This window comes from Mandrillus leucophaeus, unplaced genomic scaffold, assembly GCF_000951045.1.
Source record: "Mandrillus leucophaeus isolate KB7577 unplaced genomic scaffold, Mleu.le_1.0 Scaffold844, whole genome shotgun sequence".
NCBI classification, from domain to species: domain Eukaryota; kingdom Metazoa; phylum Chordata; class Mammalia; order Primates; family Cercopithecidae; genus Mandrillus; species Mandrillus leucophaeus.
Genome location: NW_012109186.1, coordinates 219,723 through 241,014, shown reverse-complemented (window position 1 = coordinate 241,014; position 21,292 = coordinate 219,723). Strand labels below are relative to the sequence as shown.

General features: G+C 38.9%; 1 protein-coding gene across 3 annotated transcripts in view; it reads left to right on the top strand.

The window, feature by feature from the left end:
* Nucleotides 1–21,292, top strand: part of ATP7A (ATPase, Cu++ transporting, alpha polypeptide) — a 156,721-nt gene that overhangs the window by 115,554 nt on the left and 19,875 nt on the right. For 2 of the 3 annotated variants that reach the window (XM_011968458.1, XM_011968457.1), the window contains 9 exons: nt 163–324; nt 2,196–2,272; nt 2,474–2,699; nt 3,885–4,118; nt 5,654–5,745; nt 6,752–6,879; nt 10,901–11,055; nt 11,597–11,731; nt 19,929–20,123. In XM_011968458.1, coding sequence (XP_011823848.1) covers nt 163–324; nt 2,196–2,272; nt 2,474–2,699; nt 3,885–4,118; nt 5,654–5,745; nt 6,752–6,879; nt 10,901–11,055; nt 11,597–11,731; nt 19,929–20,123 — 1,404 coding nt within the window. The remainder of the gene's footprint in view (nt 1–162; nt 325–2,195; nt 2,273–2,473; nt 2,700–3,884; nt 4,119–5,653; nt 5,746–6,751; nt 6,880–10,900; nt 11,056–11,596; nt 11,732–19,928; nt 20,124–21,292) is intronic. The other variant, XM_011968459.1, reaches the window with a different exon arrangement.

The following is a 21,292-nucleotide window of genomic DNA, read 5'->3' as shown; positions in this document are numbered from 1 at the left end:
GGAGGCTGAGGTTGCAGTGAGCCGAGATTGCACCGCTGTATTCCAGCCTGGGTGACAGAGCAAGAGCCTCTGTCTGGAAAAAAAAAAAAAAAAAAAAAGATAACTCATGTTTAATGGTGGAAAAAGTATATTCCTGAATAATAAATGCTTTGTCTTTAACAGGTGAGAGGAATGACGTGTGCCTCCTGCGTACATAAAATAGAGTCGAGTCTCACAAATCACAGAGGGATCCTGTACTGCTCCGTGGCCTTGGCAACCAACAAAGCACATATTAAATATGACCCAGAAATTATTGGTCCCAGAGATATTATCCATACAATTGAAGTAAGTGCCAAGAATTTATGTTTCTGTGTTCTTACCTATTTAATCAGCATTCCCGTGAATCATTTCTGGTTTGCATCAGATAGAGGCAATGAAAAAAAAATCTAACTCCTTTGAATACTTCAAACAAGATCTGTCTCAAAATTTAATGTAAATGTGTCTGCTTTTTTTTTTTTTTTGGTCTTTTTCAGGAAAAGTTAGGCAAAGGTACATTTACACTATTAATCAGGAGCAAACAAGTTAGAACCACAAAACACGCAAAATATTTAGAAAATGAAAATAAAGTATAATTTGTTATAAATAAGATTCATAGTAGTTACTAAGAAAGTGAAGAATCCTGCTTGATGGCTTTTTGTTTGTTAGGTCAAAACAAAAGACCTATTTTTAAGTTAAAGTAAGAAATTTAAAAGACCAAACCCAGCTGGACATGGTGGCTCATGCCTATAATCTCAGCATTTTGGGAGGCCTAGACGGCAGAATCACTTGAGGCCAGGGGTTCAAGACCATCCTGGGCAACATAGTGAGACCCTGTCTCTGCAACAAAAATGAAAATAATTAGCCAGGTGTGGCGCCACGCACCCATGGTGTTAGTCACACGAGAAGCAGAGGTAGGAGGATTGCTTAAGCCCAGGAGTTCAAGGTTACCATGAGAGAGACCCTGTCTCTAAAACAAACAATACAACCCTTTCTTTGTGACAGATTCATCCTGTGTTCTTCAATAAATCTTAAGTGGTAATACATGTGAATGTATTTTAAAAGTTTCAGTATGCTATAGAATTGGTGTTCAAGTGATTTAAAGCATCTTAATGGTTCAATTAAGATCCTATTAGTATAGATGACATTACCATTACCAGTTTTGTGAAACTAGTGTTACTGAGTACCTACTATGTGCCAGTTACCAAGACTGCAAAGCTTCAACCCTTAATTGCCACAGCAATGTGGTCATACTCATTATGGAGGTGAGGAAACCCAGATTAAGAGAAGTTAAGTTACTTACCAGAGTCACATAGCTAGTAACTGTCATAACTGGGATTTGAGCCTAATTACTCTGACTCCAAAGCTCATGCTTGTTCTATTCACTGTGCACTGCCAACAAATGTAAGATGGCAGCATTTCCCCTAGCAGTTGGAAACATAATGTGTATTACTATCTATGGTCAGATAAGTCTTGCTTAGGGGTAGTTTCCTTTTTATACTTTGTTTTATTGGGGAAAATGATTTTTGTTCATGTTCTTTTTCTGATAAAACAAGAATAAATACTGCATATGCAAGGCCTTGAATAATCTATTTAGTATGGTGCTAGCTTTTTTTTTTTTTTTTCCTGAGACAGAGTCTCACTCTGTTGCCCAGGCTGGAGTGCAGTAGCGCGATCTCAGCTCACTGCAACCTCTGCCTCCTGGGTTCAAGTGATTCTCCTGCCTCAGCTTCCCGAGTAGCTGGGATTACAGGCGCCTGCCCCTATGCCCAGCTAATTTTTTGTATTTTTAGTAGAGACCGGTGCTCTCGAACTCCTGACCTTGTGATTTGCCTGCCTCGGCCTCCCAAAGTGCTGGGATTACAGGCATGAGCCACCGTGCCCAGCCAGGTGCTAGCTTTTATGGCCTATTAATGAGAACCTCTACTGAGGACAGTTGTACTTGAGTTAAACTGTTATATATAGGATAGGTATTAACTAGAATTAAGGAAATATTCACTTCTTTGATGAAAGTTTGGAAATAAAGGCAATCAAGAACAGGAAGCACATCTTCATCTTTGTATTCCCCAGAGTGACTTGCCCTCAGTAATGGAACTGTTCTTAATGACAATACCATGGCTTAGAATTTCTGTACCCAACGTATGTTCACTGAAATAATTTTTTCTCATGAATTTCCTTAGAGCTTAGGTTTTGAAGCTTCTTTGGTCAAGAAGGATCGGTCAGCAAGTCACCTAGATCATAAACGAGAAATAAGACAGTAAGTACTTTTAGAGTGTCAGTAAGAAACAAATTTTGACTCCTTATTACAAGTTTAACATCCTTTTTGCATGTCAGTTTTTATAATATCATCCTTACTGGATGAAATGGTCACAATGTGTATCTCTCTATAGTACATAGAATCTTTACCTGTTAGCTATTTATGACCATTATTTTTCTTTTTTTATTTTTTCCATATAAGATGGAGGCGGTCTTTTGTTGTGAGTCTGTTTTTTTGTATTCCTGTAATGGGACTGATGATATATATGATGGTTATGGACCACCACTTTGCAACTCTTCACCATAGTCAAAACATGAGTAAAGAAGAAATGATCAACCTTCATTCTTCTATGTTCCTGGAGCGCCAGATTCTTCCAGGATTGTCCATTATGAATTTGCTGTCCTTTTTATTGTGTGTACCTGTACAGGCAAGTGAATTGTTAGCAAATATATTTGTTAATAATGAAAAATAAGCAAAATTTGGCAGGCAAGGTTTTATTTTCAACTACAAAACTGATGTTAGCCAGAAGTCTGATCATTTTATGCCATATGCTTTACAAAAATAATCTTCAACTGAGTAGTTATTTAAGTAGATAATAGACGCCATTTAACCCCTAAGAAAGAGGTCAAGTTTTTTGGATTTGGTATTTATATCTACTACTGTATATAACATTATTTTATTTTTAAATTTTTATTTATCTATTTTTTTTTTTAGAGATGGGGTTTTGCTCTGTCACCCAGGCTGGAATACAGTGGTACAAGCACAGCTCACTGCAGTCTTGAACTCCTGGGCTCAAGCAGTCCTGCCTCAGCCTTCTGAGTAGCTGGGACTTACAGGCACTAGCCACTGCACCCAGCTCAGTGACTTTATTTTTGTTATTTCTTCCTGGCACTTCAGTTCATTACTTTCTGTATGTTTTAAACTCTTTTTTCGAGATAAACTTTTACTGAGGAATAGAATACTTCTATCAAATAAATATTTTCCTTTATCTGATCCTTATAAAAGGCAATAATGATTTTTAAAAAAATCTTAGTTTCTCTGTTTTAATGAAATAAGCTTCCCAGTTATATTTACCAACAAAAACAGCCAACAGATTTCATAGCTTGTGATACACCACTTAGTTTGAGTTTTGGAAAGATGGGTGAGTTTTATACAAAAAAAAGTAATTCCTTTCCTAGTTCCTGTTTTTGCTGGCCTCAGAAAGAAAAATCTGCTTGGTGTGATGGCTCATGCCTGTAATCCCAGCTACTTGGGAGGCCGAGGCAGGAGGGTTGCTTGAGGCCAGGAGTTTGAGACCAGCCTGGGCAACATAGCAAGACCGTCTCTTAAAAAAAAAAAAAAAAAAAAAAAAATGGGAGAAACATCTGATTTTCCTTGTATTATGGAATATCCATTGGATCGTAGATGATAGCCCCCACAGGCTTATGCAGCAATTTGAATACCTCCCTCTGCATGTACATCTATTGAAATACAAACATGATTGTTTTGGCTTAATCTCCTTTTAGTGTTTATGGGTTAGCTAAAAGCCAAAGAAAATGACTATTGATACTTTAAGTTGTTGATATATATATGAATTTTTAAAAATTCATTGATTATCATTCCTATATTGCAGTTTTTCGGAGGCTGGTACTTCTACATTCAGGCTTATAAAGCACTGAAGCATAAGACAGCAAATATGGACGTACTGATTGTGCTGGCAACCACCATTGCATTTGCCTACTCTTTGGTTATTCTTCTAGTTGCAATGTATGAAAGAGCCAAAGTGAACCCTATTACTTTCTTTGACACACCCCCTATGCTGTTTGTGTTTATTGCACTAGGCCGATGGCTGGAACATATAGCAAAGGTAAAGTAAGAAAGGGTGACATTTGTTAAAATGTTGGGTGGATAAATGACCATAGTATTTTTTAGGCCAATCCTTGGAAATACATGTTTTTATGTAGTTAACCATTTACTGAAAGACGTATTTTCATTTTGGCAATATTTTAAGTTAAATATCCATTTAGAAGATTTACCAAATATGGAATTAATACTGTAGATTGTACAGTATGTCTGTTTATTTTAAGAGAGACAAATGAGAAATACTTATCACTTGTTTACTTACATCACATTATTAATTGAAAATTGACATGACCACATGGTTTAAAATAATGATAGAAAAAATTCACCCATATTCCCTTGCTATAATGTAAATCATTTTCTAATTCCATTCTACATACCTTTCTATTTAACAGAGTTGCAAATATAGTATTCATGCTACTTTGTACCCTTAACACTGTAAAGTTTTTCCCCATTTTTGCAGTCTAGATAATTATCTAATATTTCTGAGTAAGTCTGTCATGTCAGTTTGCTTTAATTTACTAAACCATTCAGGTATTTTTCACCATTAGATTGTTTCTAATTTTTTATTTTTAGATAATCCTGCATTGAACATATTCATGTCTAATAGTCATTTCCATTGAGCTAATATCTTGGAAGACATTACAGAGGATGTGATTACTGGGTTAAAGGGCATAAATATTTCTCTGGTTCATGCTACAAGTTGTAACAGTTTTTGCCAGCAGGGGTACATCAGTGAAGTATTTTTACTACAACTTCACCAGCATTGCATCCCCCCCAAATTCTTGCTAAGTTAATAGACATTAAATGGTATTACAGGGTTACTTTAGTTTGTGTTTCTTCCATTAATGGTGGGGATAAATATTTTTTCATCATCGGATGTTTATATTCCTTTTGAATGATTTGCCTGTATATGTCCTTTGCCTGTGTGTTTATTGGGTTCCTCATGTTTTTCTTATTAATTTATATAATTTCTTCATAAATTATCCCTAATAATACTTTTAAAAATATTTTGTGTACTTTTAGGCTGGGCGTGGTGGCTCATGCCTGTAATCCCAGCACTTTGGGAAGCCGAGGTGGGCAGATCACAATGTCAGGAGTTTGAGACCAGCCTGGCCAATATGGTGAACCCCATCTCTACTAAAAATACAAAAATTAGCCAGGCGTGTAATCTCAGCTACTCGGGAGGCTGAGGCAGGAGAATTGCTTGAACCCAGGAGGCAGAGATTGCAGTGAGCCGAGATCACGCTACTGTACTGCATCCTGGGTAACAGAGTGAGACTCTGTCTCAAAAAAATAAATAAATAAAAAATAAAATATTTTGTGTACTTTATCTTTTTGAAGTGAAACATTTTCTAGTGAAACATTTTGAAGTAAAACATTCAAACATTTTGAAGTGAAACATTTTCATATTAATTTTTGAACAAATTAATATTCCTAAAGCTGTCTTTTGGGTAAATGCTAAAGATTGTATTTTTATTTTAGTTAAGACTTGAACTTTTTCTTCCTTAGCATTTTCAATGTGTTTGTTTTAATTTATAGGGCAAAACATCAGAGGCTCTTGCAAAGCTAATTTCACTACAAGCTACAGAAGCAACTATTGTAACTCTTGATTCTGATAATATCCTCCTCAGGTATTTATCTTCCCTCTTCCCTCTTCTCTTTTTTTAACTTCTTAAGAAAAATTTCAGATATACACAGAAGTAGAAAAAGGACTATCATGAATTCACATAATCTGTCTCCCAGATATAAAAATTATCCACATTTTGCCATGCTTCATCTATCCATTTTATCTTTCTTTCTTGTTGCAGTAGTATTAAACCAAATGTCAGTCATATTGTTTTACTGCTAAATAGTCTGTATTATCTCTAAAAAGGATATATTCTGATATAACTATACTACCATATTGTACCTAACAAAATGAACATTAATTCCTTAATGTCACCTAAGACCCAATTCATATTCATGTTTCTCCTGTTGTCTCCAAAATGTTTTAAGTCTCTTTGCCTGAAATAGAATTCAAACAAGATCCATGCATCATCGCATTTGACTATCATATGACTTATGTTCTTTTAATCTAAAACAGTACCTCCCTTCTTTCTTTTCATTCTCCTTCCTTCCCTCCTGCCCCCAAAACAATTGACTTGTTGAAGAAATAGCCATCAGTTGTTCTGTAGAATATCCCACAATCTGAATTTATCTCTTTGCTTCCTTTTGGTTTCATTTAACTTGTTCTATAACTCCTGTGTTACTTGTAAATTGGAAGATAAAGCTAAAGACTTGATTAGATTTCAATCTTTTGTATTTCTCATTTTTATACTCATAAAATTGTTTAGGCAAAGTTACATAATAAATAAAGTTTTAGTTAAATGAAACCTATTACATTATTTTTTAAAACTTTCATTTTTTAACAATGACTGTTCAAAAAAATATTTAGAGTGCCTACTTTGTGCTAGCTACTGTACTGTTCATTAACAGTAAGCAAGACTGACATACTAGTTCCTAGCTTAAATGTTGGTTCTAGCTTCCATTGGTAGTAATTATGGAGCCACAAGCTTGACGTGAACTAAAGAGCTTGCATGGAGAGGTCAGGGTAGGAAGCATATTATAATGGTGCTTTTTATGTTAACTTATATCCAGTGAAGAACAAGTGGATGTAGAACTTGTACAACGTGGAGATATCATTAAAGTAGTTCCAGGAGGCAAATTTCCAGTGGATGGTCGTGTTATTGAAGGACATTCTATGGTAGATGAGTCCCTCATCACAGGTATGTTCTTTCAAAGGATCATGACCAAAATGTTAAGAAGAATAGACATGAAAGATGAAGCACTTTTTGTCGAAGCTATGAATACATAAATTATGAACAAAGAAAATAAGTTCTTTTAAGACTGTATTAAATCAGTTTCCTCAGATTTACTTTGTGGCTTTAGTTATGCTATTAGTCCATTTTCACATTGCTATGAAGAAATACCTGAAACTGGGTAATTTATAAAACAAAGAAGTTTAATTGACTCACAGTTCCACATGTCTGGGGAGGCCTCAGGAAACTTGTAATCATGGTGGAGGAAAAGGGGAAGCAAGGACCTTCTTCACAAGGCAGCAGGAGAGAGAAGTGCTAGCAGGGGAAATGCCAGATGCTTATAAAACCATAAGGTTTCATGAGAACTCACTATCATGAGAACAACATAGGGGAAACTGCCCCCATGATTCAATCACCTCCCCTCCTCGACATGTGGGGATTACAATTTGAGATGAGATTTGGGTGGGGACACAGAGCCAAACCATATCATGCCACCCTTGACCCCTCCCAAATGTCATGTCTTTTCACATTTCAAAACCAATCATGCCTTCCCAACAGTCCCCCAAAGTCTTATTTCAGCATTAACTCAAAAGTCCACAATCTAAACTCTCATCTGAGACAAGTCAAGTCCCTTCCACCTATGAGACTGTAAAATCAAAAACTATTTCCTTCCAAGATACAATGTGAGTACAGGCATTGGATAAATGCTCTCATTCCAAATGGGAGAAATTGGCCAAAATAAAGGGGCTACAGGCCCCATGCAAGTCTAAAATCCATTGGGGCAGTCATTAAATCTTAATAAATCTTAAAGCTCCAAAATGATGTCCTTTGACTTCATGTCTCACATCCAGGTCATGCTGATGCAAGAAGTAGGCTCCCAAGGTCTTGGTCAGATCCACCCCTGTGGCTTTGCAGGGTACAACCCCCCCAAAATGGCTGGTTTCACAGGCTAGTGTTGAGTGTCTGTGGCTTTTCCAGGTGCACAGTACAAGCTGTTGGTGAATCTCTACCATTCTGTGGTCTGGAGGATAGTGGCCCTCTTCTCACAGCTCCACTAGGCAGTGCCCCATTGGGGACTCTGTGTAGGGGCTCCAGACTCACATTTCCCTTCTGTACTGCCCTAGCAGAGACTTTCCATGATGGCTCCTCCCCTGCAGCAGACTTCTGCCTGGACATCCAGGCATTTCCATACATCCTCTGAAATCTAGGCAGAGATTCCCAAACTTCAGTTCTTTACTTCTGTGCACCTGCAGGCCCAATGCCACATGGAAGCTGCCAAGGCTTGGGGCTTGCACCCTCTGAAGCAATGGCCTGAGTTTTACCTTGACCCCTTTTAGCCCTGACTGGAGCTGAAGCTGCTGGGATGCAGGATACCATGTCACTGAGGCTGCACAGAGCATCAGAGGCCCTGGTTCCCAGCCCACAAAATCATTTTTTCTCCTAGGCCTCAGGGCCTGTGATGGGAGGGGCTACTGCCAAGATCTCTGACATGTCCTGGAGATGTTTTTCCCATTGTCTTGGTGATTAACATTTGGCTCCTCATTACTTATGCAAATTTCTGCAGCCAGCTTGAATTTCTCCCCAGAAAATGGGTTTTTCTTTTCTATTGCATTGTCAGGCTGCAAATTTTCGAAGCCTTTATGCTCTGCTTCCCTTTTAAACGTAAGTTCCAGTTTCAAACCATCTCTTTGTGAACACATAAAACTGAATGCTTTCAGAATAATGCAGGTCACATCTTGAATGCTTTGCTGCTGAAAAAATTTCTTCTGCCAGGTATCATAAATCATCTCTCTCAAGTTCACTATTCCACAGATCTCTAGGGTGGGGGCAAAATGCCACCCGTCTCTTTTCTAAAGCATAGCATGAGGGACCTTTACTCCAGTTCCCAATAAGTTCGTCATCTCCATCTGAGACCACCTCAGCCTGAACTTCATTGTTCACATGACTATCAGCATTTTGATCAAAACCATTCAACAAGTTTGGCTGGGTGCAGTGGCTCATGCCTGTAATCCCAGCACTTTTGGGAGGCCGAGGCTGGTGGATCACTTAAGGTCAGGAGTTTGAGACCAGCCTGACTAACATGGTGAAACCCCTTCTCTACTAAAAATATAAAATTAGCTGGGTTTGGTGGAGCATGCCTGTAATCCCAGCTACTTGGGAGGATGGGGCAGAAGAATCACTTGAACTCAAGAAGCAGGGGTGGCAGTGAGCCGAGATTGCGCCATTGCACTCCAGCCTGGGCAAGAAGTGCGAAACTCTGTTACAGAAACAAAAAACAAAAAACAAAAGCCAAAACCATTCACCAAGTTTCTATGAAGTTCCAAACTTTCCCACATTTTCCTGTCTTTTTCTGAGCCCTCCAAACTGTTCCAGCCTCTGCCCATTACCCAGTTCCAAAGTCGCTTCCACATTTTCAAGTATCTTTATAGCAGTGCCCTACTCCCTGTGGTAACAACTTACTCCATTTACTACATTAGTCGGTTTTCACACTGCTCTAAAGAAATATCTAACACTGGGTAATTTATGAAGGAAGGGGGTTTAATTGATTCACAGTTCTGCATGACTGGGAAGGCCTCAGGAAACTTAAAATCTTGGCAGAAGGTGAAAGGGGCAATGACCTTCTTCATAAGGCAACAGAGAGAAGTGCCAGCAGGGGAAATGCCAGACACTTACAAAACCATCAGATCTTGTGAAAACTCACTCATCACAAGAATAGCATGGGGGAAATGGCACCCCATGACTCAATCACCTCCCTCCCTTGACATGTGGGGATTATAGGTCCCTCCCTCAACATGTGGGGATTACAATTAGAGATGAAACTTGGGTGGGGACACAGAGCCAAACCATATCAGCTATTGAAGGCTTTTATCACTGGAGATTATTAGCTACTAGAATGCATAACCAAAGGAAGTTGTCTCAGTTTCCTGTACACCTGATGGACTTTGGCAAATTTTCCTGGGCAAATACCTATTCTGTCTTTCTGCTGTAAAGACTGGTCTAATCTGAGCTATGATATGAGTCCAGGTTTTCCACATCAGGGTCTACTCTAAGGGAATAAGCCTGGCATAGTTTTAGAAATCTTAGGTAAAATCTGAAGCAGAACCAAAATGATACCTTTCCCATCTCAACTCTCTGATAGTCCTAGAAGAAGCTCAGTTTATGAACCATGTGGAAGTAATGTGGGACTGTGTGTTTCTTCCTTTATTTTATTTTGTTTATTTTGAGACAGGGTCTTACCCTGTCACCCAAGCTGGAGTACAGTGGCACAATCTCGACTCATGGTATCCTCTGCCTCCTGGGCTCAAACAATCCTCCCACCTCAGCCTCCCGTGTACCTGGGACTACAGGCGCATGCCACCATGCCTGGCTAACTTTTGTAATTTTTTTGTACAGATAGGGTTTTGCCATGTTGCCCAGGCTGATCTTGAACTGCTGAACTCAAGCCATCTGTCTGCCTCAGCCTCCCAAAGTGCTAGGATTACAGGCATGAGCCACTGTGCCCAGCGAGACCGTGTGCTTCTCTATAGGGGTGCTATTGCCAGTTTGGATGGAGCAATTCTTAGTTCTGGGGGACTCTCTTACACACTGTAGTACAATTCAGTGTCCCTGACCCTGGCACTGGCACACTAAATCGAAGTAGTAGCACCCCTTTCCCCATCCCGTGCAGTCATTATTACAAACAAAAACTCCCTCCTACATTTCTATATGTTCCTTGAGAACAGGTTAAGAACCGATGTTCTAGGACTAGGGTGAAACTCTAAAAGTATCTGCCAACAAGAGCTACCATACAGGTTTTTTCCGTTCAAGGTTTATATTCCTGGCTTTGGCCTAGGAAATTGATACAAGGGAAAGGGGAAAGCAACTTTTACCTAGGCATTTGTTCAGATTCTATTTTATATCTAGATATTTTTGGCAAGTAACAAATAATGATATGTTTCATGATAGTGATCATTTATGCTCCTTAAATGTATCTCTACCCTCCATACAGGGGAGGCAATGCCTGTGGCTAAGAAACCTGGCAGCACAGTGATTGCTGGTTCCATTAACCAGAATGGGTCGCTGCTTATCCGTGCAACTCATGTTGGAGCAGACACAACCCTTTCTCAAATTGTCAAACTTGTGGAAGAGGCACAAACATCAAAGGTAACTTAACTCCCTAGGAGAAACAAACTATTTTCTTTAAAGCCTTCTCAGTATAAATCTTCACCTAGTTTTTACGTTTTCCGATAAAAATTTTAGTTGCATTAATATGGAGTTTGTTTGTTTTTGCTTTGAGACAAAGGGTCTCACTCTGTTGCCCAGGCTGGAGTGCAGTGGCACCATCATGGCTCACTGCACTTGACCTCCTAAATTCAAGCAATCCTTCTGCCTCAGCCTCCTGAGTAGCTGGGACTGTGTGTGGGCACATGCCTGCACACCCAGCTAATTTAAAAAAAATTTTTTTATACAAACAGGGTCTCCCTAAGTTGCCCAGGATGGCCTCAAACTCCTGGACTCAAGCTATCATCCTGCCTTAGTCTCTCAAAGTGTTGGGATTACAGGTGTGAGCCACCACACCTGGCCATTAACATGAAGTTTGTTAAAATGTTTCTATTTGTGCTAACTACTAAATATACTCTGCATTCAGTATCAGAAAAGACTTTGATATGCTTCTTCTTATTATTGTTGTTATTTGTAATTCTAGGCTCCTATCCAGCAGTTTGCAGACAAACTCAGTGGCTATTTTGTTCCTTTTATTGTTTTTGTTTCCATTGCCACCCTCTTGGTATGGATTGTAATTGGATTTCTGAATTTTGAAATTGTGGAAACCTACTTTCCTGTAAGTGACTTGTAATAACTCTTTACTATATGCAGAACAATTTGTGAGTCTTTTGCATTAGTAATTCAGTGGAAATAACTTTAATAATTACCAGGACCTTTAAAGGTTTGGAGTGGGAGGGTGATAAGAATAATATTTGCATTTTTATAAATATAAAAAATTTCCTTTTGGAGAAAAATTTTTATGACTTGTGATTTTTCAAAAACAAATACCAAACTTTTACATGTTATGCTTAGTCTCATTTCTGACATGGTTTTGCTTTCACAAAGGACTATAGTTATATTGAGGAAAACCTCAGGATTTCAGCTCCGTCATTTACTGTCAATGTGATCTTAGACTACTTAATTGCTCTCTGAGCTTCAGTTTCCTCAACTATAAAGTGAAGTTTTAGTAATACCCATTTTGTGTAACTTAAGATTGTTGTGAAGGTTAAATAAGATAATATATTAGAAATAATTTGTAATTTATTAAATGCTTTACAAATATAGGATATTATTAGTGTCTGCTCATCTAGTTCTCTGATGCTCTCTATGGTGTTGTAAAGTGGTAAAGTAGTAGAACTGGACTGTGCCTCAAATTAGATATATAAACTTTAAGTCATGTCACTTTTACTATCCTCAGTTCTCTTATCTGTAAAATAGGGAAAATAATACCTAAGATACAGGATTGGAATTAGTATAGGTGAAAGCATCTAACATATTGACAGATGCAGGTGACAGCCAAGGGTCCCCCAGTGAAACCCCTGAAGGTTGAAAACCTTTAAGCCTAAAACATCCTGAAGGTTGAAACACCAGACTGCTGGTCCCAGATGAAGCCTGCCCTACCCGCTAACGCCCCAGATTCTTTCTAAATAATGTCCACCTATGCACTGGGAGGATGGGGTGGGGCCCCAGGAAGTTCACCCCGTTTGTATAGGGGAGGAGTCTGACCTGTCCTGTTCCTGGGTGGTACCTGGGGTTCAGTCGGTGAGGTGGAGTGCCTGTTAACAGGACTCAATCTCATTTTGCTGAGTTGTTTTTCCTTTTTCCGTTTTGGCCAACAAATTCCCTTCCCCCTCACCCTTCAAAGTCTCTGCAAACCTAATCTTTCCTGGCCTTGTGACAAGCATCTGTTCTTTTTCTACAACAACATGTGTACATCTATGAAGTTTATGGAAGCATAAGCCTAGAAATCTATGAAAGCCCCTTCCAGCTGTGTTTCTATATCGATCTGTAACTCTTGGATAAATATTGAAGTATTTGAGAACTTAATAAGAACCTAACACTGTAAAACTATTACTGATAAGAGCTGCAGTGAGCCATGATTGCACTACTGTACTACAGTCTGGGCAACAGAGCGAGACTTCTACTCACAGTAAATAAAACCTTAGTTTGTTGTGTTTATTTATTTTATTTTTTATTCAGGAGGTACATGTGCAGGTTTGTTTGTTTGTTTGTTTGTTTATTGAGACAGAGTCTTGCTCTGTCACCCAGGCTGGAGTGCAGTGGCACAATCTCGGCTCACTGCAACTTCCACCTCCCAGGTTCAAATGATTCTCATGCCTCAGCCTCCCGAGTAGCTGGGATTACAGGCTTATGCCACCATGCCCGGCTAATTTTTGTATTTTTAGTAGAGATGGGGTTTCGCCATGTTGGTCAGGGTGATCTCAAATTCCTGACCTCAGGTGATCCACTTGCCTCGGCCTCCCAGAGTGCTGGGATAACAGGCGTGATCCACCGTGCCTGGCCCATGGGTGTATTGTTTATTACATGAGTATATTGGGTGATGCTGGAGTTTAGGCTTATGGTGACCCCATATCCCAAATAGTGAACATAGTACTCAATAAGTAGTTTTTCATCCCTTGCCCCCCTCCCTTCTTCTCACCTTTTGGAGGCCCCACTGCTCATTGATTCCCATCTTTATGTCCATGTGTAACCATTGTTTAGCTCCCGCTTATAAGTGAGAACATGTAGTATTTGATTTTCTGTTCCTACATTAAGTCACTTAGGATAATGACCTCCAGCTTCACCCATGCTACGCAAAGGACATGATTTCATTCTTTTTTTATGGCTGCATAGTATTCCATAGTGTATATGTACCACATTTCCTTTATCCAGTCCATCAATGATGGGCACCTGGGTGACTCCAGGTCTTTGCTATTGTGAAGAGTGCTGTGATAAACACACACGTGCAGTTGTCTTTTTGATAAAACAATTTAAAATAAATAAAGGAAAATCCTTTGAGTAGATATCCAGTAGTGGGATTGCTGGGTTGAATGGTAGTTCTATTTTAAGTTCTTGGAGAAATCTCCAGACTGTTTTCCATAGAGGTTGAACTGATTTACATTCCCACCAACAGTATATAAGTATTCCCTTTTCTCTGCATCATTGCCAACGTCTTGTTATTTTTTGACCTTTTAATTATAGCCATTCTGACTGGTGTGAAGGGGTGTTTCATTGTGGTTTTAATTTGCATTTTCCTGATGATTAGTGATGTTGAGTAGTTTTTCATGTGTTTTTTGATAACTTGTATGTCTTCTTTTGAGAAGTGTCTATTTATGCCCTTTGCCTGCTTTTAAATAGGGTTGTTTTATCCTTATTGATTTGATTTGTTTAAGTTTCATATAGAGCCTAGATATTAGTCCTTTGTTGGATGCATACTTAGGAAATATTTTCTCCCATTCTGTACGTCTGTACGTTCTGTGCTTATTCTGTTGATTGTTTCTTTTGTTGTGTAGAAGCTCTTTAGTTTAATTAAATCTCCTTTATTAATTTTTGTTTTTTTTGCAATTGCTTTTCAGGTCTTAGTCATAAATTCTTTCCCTAGGATAATGTCCAGAAGAGTTTTTCCTAGGTTCTCTTGGGGTTTTTATAGTTTGAGTTTTTACATTTAAGTCTTCAATCTATCCTTAGTTAATTTTTATATATGGTGAGAGATATGAGTACAGTTTCATTCTTCTGCACATGGCTAGGTAGTTTTCCCAGCACCATATATTGAATAGGGTGTCCTTTGCCCATTGTTTGTTTTTGTCAACTTTGTTGAAGATCAGTTGGTTGTAGGTGTGTGGCTTTATTTCTGGGCTCTCTATTTTATTCAATTGATTTACGTGGCTATTTTTGTATCAATACCATGCTGTTTTGATTACTATAATCTTTTAGTATAATTTGAAGTTGGGTAATGTGATGCCTCTAGTTTTATTCTTTTTGCTTAGGATTGCTTCGGCTATTTAGGTTCTTTTTCCATATGAAATTTAGGATTGCTTTTTAAATTCTATGACAGAAGACAGTAGTAGTTTTATAGGAATTGTGTTCAATCTATAGATTGCTTTGGACAGGATGGTAGTTAGGGTTAGGGTTAGACATGGAGAGAAGATCATCTCCTGCCAAACCCTTCCCCCACACCTACAGTGCTACAGATGCAGCAGTGGTATTTCCCACCAGGAGCCAGCTAACGCACACTTGGACAAAGCATATTTCATGCATTACATGGTGGCTCCAGCCCTACTACAAGTGAGTCACATGCTGCTTGGGCTTTATCCAAGGGCAAGGCTCAACTTCTTCTCCCGACAGAGTGGCACTGTCCCAGCAAGGAGAGACAGACAAATCACTGAGTTGCCTGTTTTGGTCTGGGGGAAAGACTAACCCAAACCCATTTTAGTGGTAGCTATCGGAGGGGCATACTCATGGGAACCAAAGGACAAAGTCCTTATGAAATGAAGGTCAGAAGCCCTACAACAAGGGCACAAAAGAGAAGCTGATCATGTTCTTGCCAGCACAGGATCAGGAATGGGAGTGCACCCTAATGTAATCTCTTCCCACCATCCCTGCATCAGGGCAGGTACTTCCACCTGACACCAACCTACCTGCTGTCTTTTACCCTTGAGTGCCATCTACTGGTCTGTATCCTGAACTGCATCATAAAATTTAAAATCTGCTAACAGAAAGGCTTAATTCTAGCCCTTAAGATAAGTCCACAGGGACCTCTGCACCCTAAACCCTACAGGAGATTTTCAGCTCTAATGGCTAATACTTCACTACAAAAAGCAGCATCTGAGAAAGCTACAGCATAGAAGCTATCCACAACCAAGGAATCTGTACAGCACCTTGGCCTCCTAAAAGTACCAAAAACAAAGCTAAATAATCATACACAACATGCACCACAGTAAAGCACCCAAAGGAAAGAAAAGAAGGAAAGAAAAAGTCCCATGGAAATGATAGCAAATTCAAAAATAGGAAGCAAAAGTTCCCTTGGATGAGAAAGAATTAGTGCAAGAACTCCAGCAGTACAAAAAGTGTTTTCACAACACCAAAGGATTGTAATAGCTCTCTAGCAATGGCTCCTAAGCAGACTGAAATGTCTGGAATGACAGATAAGTAATTTAAAATATGGATTGCAAGGAAACCTCAATGAGATCCAAATGAAAGTTGAAATCCAGTATAAAGAAACCAGAAAAACGATTCAGGATATGCAAGATGAGGTAGCCATATTAAGAAAAAAAAAAAAGAAATGGAACTGCTGGAACTGAAAAATTCACTAAAGGAATTTCAAATCCAGAGAACTCCTGCAAAACATTATAGAAGATGACCATCCCCAATGCACACAGGCATTAGAATATTCGAAGTCAATGCAAAAGAAAAAAGTCTTAAAGGCAGCTACAGAAAAGGGCCAAATTACCTACAGAGAAAACCCATCAGGCTAACCACAGACTTCTCAGTGGAAATGTTACAAAGCTGGAAGTGATTGGGAGCCTATTTTTAGTTTCCCTAAAGAAAAAAAAAAATTGGCAACCAGGAATTTCATATACTGCCAAATTAAGCTTCATACATGCAGTAGAAACAAAGTCTTCCCCCAGACAAGCAAACATAAGGAAATTCGTCACCACCAGACCAGAGCTATAAGAAAGGTTCAGAGGAGTTCTGAACATGGAAACAAAAGAATGATACTTGCCACCACAAAAACATGTATAAATACAAAGCTCACAGACCCTATAAAGCAATTACACAATTGAGACTACAAAGAAACTAGCAAACACCACCATGAGGAACAAAACCTCATATATCAATATTAAACTTGAATGTAAATGGCCTAAATACTCCACTTAAAAGAGATAGATAGAGTGGCAAATTGGAATAAAAAAGCAAGATCCATCCTTTTGCTGTCATCAAGAGACCTATCTCACAGGTAATAACTCATAGGCTCAAGGTGAAGGGATGGAGAAAGATCTGTCATGCAAATGGAAAACAAAGAGCAGGGGTTGCTATTCTTGTGTTAGATAAAACAGAGTTTAAACCAACAATAGTTTTTAAAAAGGCAAAGAAGGGCACTACAAAATGATAAAGGTCTCAATTCAACAAGAAGATTTAACTATCTTAAATACATCTGCACCCAACATTGGAGCATCTAGATTTATAAAACAAATACTGCTAGACCTACAAAAAGAGGTAGACTGCCATACAATAATAGTGGAGGACTTCAGTACCCCACTGACAGCACTAGAGAGATCATCAAGGACAAAAAGTAGCAAAGAAATTCTGCACTTAAATTGGATTCTCAACCAAGTGGACCTAATAGATATCTACAGAATACTCCACTCAATAATCACAGAATATACATTCTTCTTATATGAACATGGAACATTCCCTAACATTGACCATAGGCTTGGTCATAAAGCAAGTCTCAATAAATTAAAAAACAACTAGATCAGATCAGGCATCCTCCTACACTACAGTGGAATAAAATTAGAAATCAATACCGAGAGGAACTCTAAAAGCCGCACAAGTACAGGGAGACTAAACAACCAACTCCTGAATAAATTTTGGGTAAACAATGAAGTTAATGCATTTCTGCCGGGTGTGGTGGCTCATGCCTGTAATCCCAGCACTTTGGGAGGCCAAGGCAGATGGATCACCTGAGGTCGGGAGTTCAAGACCAGCCTGGCCAACATGGTGAAACCCTGTCTCTAGTAAAAATACAAAAATTAGCTGGGCATGGTGGCGCATGCCTGTAATCCCAGCTACTTGGGAGGCTGAGGCAGGAGAATCACTTGAACCCAGGAGGTGGAGGTTTCACTGAGCCTGGATTGCACTGTTGCACTGCAGCCTGGGCAACAAGAACAAAACTCCGTCTCGCAAAAAAAAAAAAAGAAATTATCTCTATTCCTGATGACATGATTCTATACCTAGAAAACCATAAAGATTTCTCCAAAAGACTCCCAGACCAGATAAACTACTTCAGTAAAGTTTCAGGATATAAAATCAACATACAAAAATTATTAACATTTCTATACACCAACAGTGTCCAACTTGAGAACCAAATCAAGAACTCAATCCCATTTACAATAGTCACACACAAAACATACCTAGGAATACATTTAACCAAGGAGGTGAAAGATCTCTACAAAGAGAAACATAAAAAACTGATGAAAGAAACTGAAGAGGGTACAAACAAATGGAAAAACATTCCATGCCCATGGATTGGAAGCATTAATATTATTAAAACTACCATACTGTGCAAAGCAATCTATAGATTCAACACAATTCCTATAAAACTAATGTCCTCTGTCACAGAATTAAAAAAGCAATCCTAAAATTAATATGGAAAAAGAACCTAAATAGCCGAAGCAATCCTAAGCAAAAAGAATAAAACTAGAGGCATCACATTACCCAACTTCAAATTATACTAAAAGGCTATAGTAATCAAAACAGCATGGTTCTGATACAAAAATAGACATGTAAATCAATTGAACAAAATAGAGAACCCAGAAATAAAGCCACACACCTACAACCAACTGATCTTCAACAAAGTTGACAAAAACAAACAATGGGGAAAGGACACCCTATTCAATATATGGTATTATTATATGGGATTACAGACATGAGCCACCATGTCCAGCCCATTACTGTAATATTAAAAAGTTTCTTTAAATTATTCATGTCTGTTTAGTACACACTGAACAAAAGGATTGTTGAAAAGGTTTTTTTTTTTTTTTTTTTTTTTTTTTCGAGACAGAGTCTCACTCTGTTGCCCCAGCAGTAATGCAGTGGTGCAGTCATGGCTCATTGCAGCCTCAAACTTCTGAGCTTAAGCGATTCTCTTACCTTAGCCTCCTGAGTAGCTGCGACTACAGACATGCACCACCATCCCTGGCTAATGTTTTGTGTTTTTTTGGGTTTTTTTTGAGATCGAGTTTTGCTCTTGTCGTGCAGGCTGGAGTGTAGTGGTATGATCTCGGCTCACTGCAACCTCTGCCTTCCAGGTTCAAGCAATTCTTGTGCCTCAGCCTCCCAAGTAGCTGGGATTACAGGCATGTGTCACCATGCCCAGCTAATTTTTGCATTTTTAATAGAGATGAGGTTTCACCATGTTGGCCAGGCAGGTCTTGAACTCCTGACCTCAGGTGATCCACCCGCCTTGGCCTCCCAAAGTGCTGGGATTACAGGCGTGAGCCACCGTGCCCGGCCATGCCTGACTAAAAAAAAATTTTTTTTGTAGAGATGAGGTCTTACCATGTTGCCCAGGGTGGTCTCAAACTCCTGGCCTCAAATGATCCTCCTGTCTTAGCCTCCAAAAGCACTGGGATTACAGATATGAGCCAGTGCATAGGCCGGCAAGTAGCTTGGAATGTGTTTCCTTCAGGAATTTTTCTCATGAGTTCAGGATGTCTTAGATTTCTTCTAAGGCTACCAATTATATTGTTCCCACATGAGCGAACACTGAACGTCACTAAGAGTTTAATTAGTAGATATAGTTGGTTTACATTGTTATGTCCAAAAGGATTTTGTTGAAATATGACTAAGGTCCCTTTGCATGCCATGTGATTCTTTTTTCATTGTCTTTCAAGAATAGTGTGAAAGGCAGATTTATGGTTTTACTATACAGAGATTGAGACTTCTGTTTATTCAGTATCAAATTTTTTGAAAGTTATGTTTCACATTTGCAGCTATTTCTGAAGATCTCTAATAAAAACATTCATTCTCAATATGGAGCCCTTATATTCAGTCCATAGTTTGTAATTCTAGAATCTCAGTATGTCCTAATTTCTTATGTTCATAAAAGAAAGAAAGTGTTTTCTTACCTGTAACTAAAAAATATATGTAGGTAGCTAGGTAGGATATGTCACTTTTTAAATTGTGGTTTTATTTAAATAGTGTTAAGTTTTGTTTCTTTTGTTTTGTACAGCTCTAAATTAATAACGAAAATTTATGCCTTTCTTCTAAAGGGCTACAATAGAAGTATCTCCCGAACAGAAACGATAATACGATTTGCTTTCCAAGCCTCTATCACAGTTCTGTGTATTGCATGTCCCTGTTCACTGGGACTGGCCACTCCAACTGCTGTGATGGTGGGTACAGGAGTAGGTGCTCAAAATGGCATACTAATAAAAGGTGGAGAGCCACTGGAGATGGCTCATAAGGTAAGACAGTCCCCAGAACTAAAACTTGTCCCACCAAACTATCAGTATCACCCCTGTTGAGAAACACATACTCCTAAATTATGTCTCTGTGGTCCATGAGCTGAGTTGCTTCTAGGACTATCCAGAGATTTGAGGCAGGAAAGGTGTTATTTTGGTTCTGCTCCAGATTGGCCTTAGTTGCCTAAGATCCCTAAAACTACTCCAGGCCTATTCTATTAGAGCAGACCCTAATATGGAAAACCTGGACTCCTATCCTAGCTCAGACTAGACTAGTCTTTATGGCAGAAAGACAGAATAGGTATTTGCCCAGGAAAATTTGCCAAACTCTAGCAGCCTTCTTATTTGTGTGTGACTTGTTTTCTTCACTGGGACCTTCAATTACAGTGCCATTTCTTTGCCTTTGCTGCCACCAGCCGACAGTTTGCAGCTATCACTTTAGGAATATAATCCTATCTCTGATCTCATATTATGCTTTCCATAATCATCGCAAGGCTACATGACTTCAACTAAAACCATGTTTCTACCAGTATGTTCTTATTATGAGAATGTAAGCTATATACATAGGTATGTAGTAAACATAGAACATATCTTAGAACAAATCTGGAAACTCACCTAGCCAGAGAATACAGGCTAGTAATTTTTATAGACATTTTAAATTTTGATATAATTTCAAAATTAAAAGTTGCAAGACTAGCCTGGTGCAGTGGCTCATACCTGTAATCCCAGCACTTTGGGAGGCTGAGGCAGGCGGATCACGAGGTCAGGAGTTTGAGACCAGCCTGACCAACATGGTGAAACCCCGTCTCTACTAAAAATACAAAAATTAGCTGGGCGAGGTAGCATGCCTGTAATCCCAACTACTCAGGAGACTGAGGCAGGAGAATAGCTTGAACCCGGGAGGCGGGGGTTGCAGTGAGCCAAGATAGCTATTTTTTCCCCTGTCCAGAATCATACTTTGTTGGTTTATTTTTCTTTTCTTTTCTTTCTTTCTCTCTTTCTTTCTTTCTCTCTTTCTTTCTTTCTTTTTCTTTCTTTCTCTCTTTCTTTCTCTCTTTCTCTTTCTTTCTTTCTTTCTCTCTCTCTCTTTCCTTCCTTCCTTCCTTCTTTCCTTCCTTCCTTCCTTCCTTCCTTCCTTCCTTCCTTCCTTCCTTCCTTCTTTCCTTCCTTCC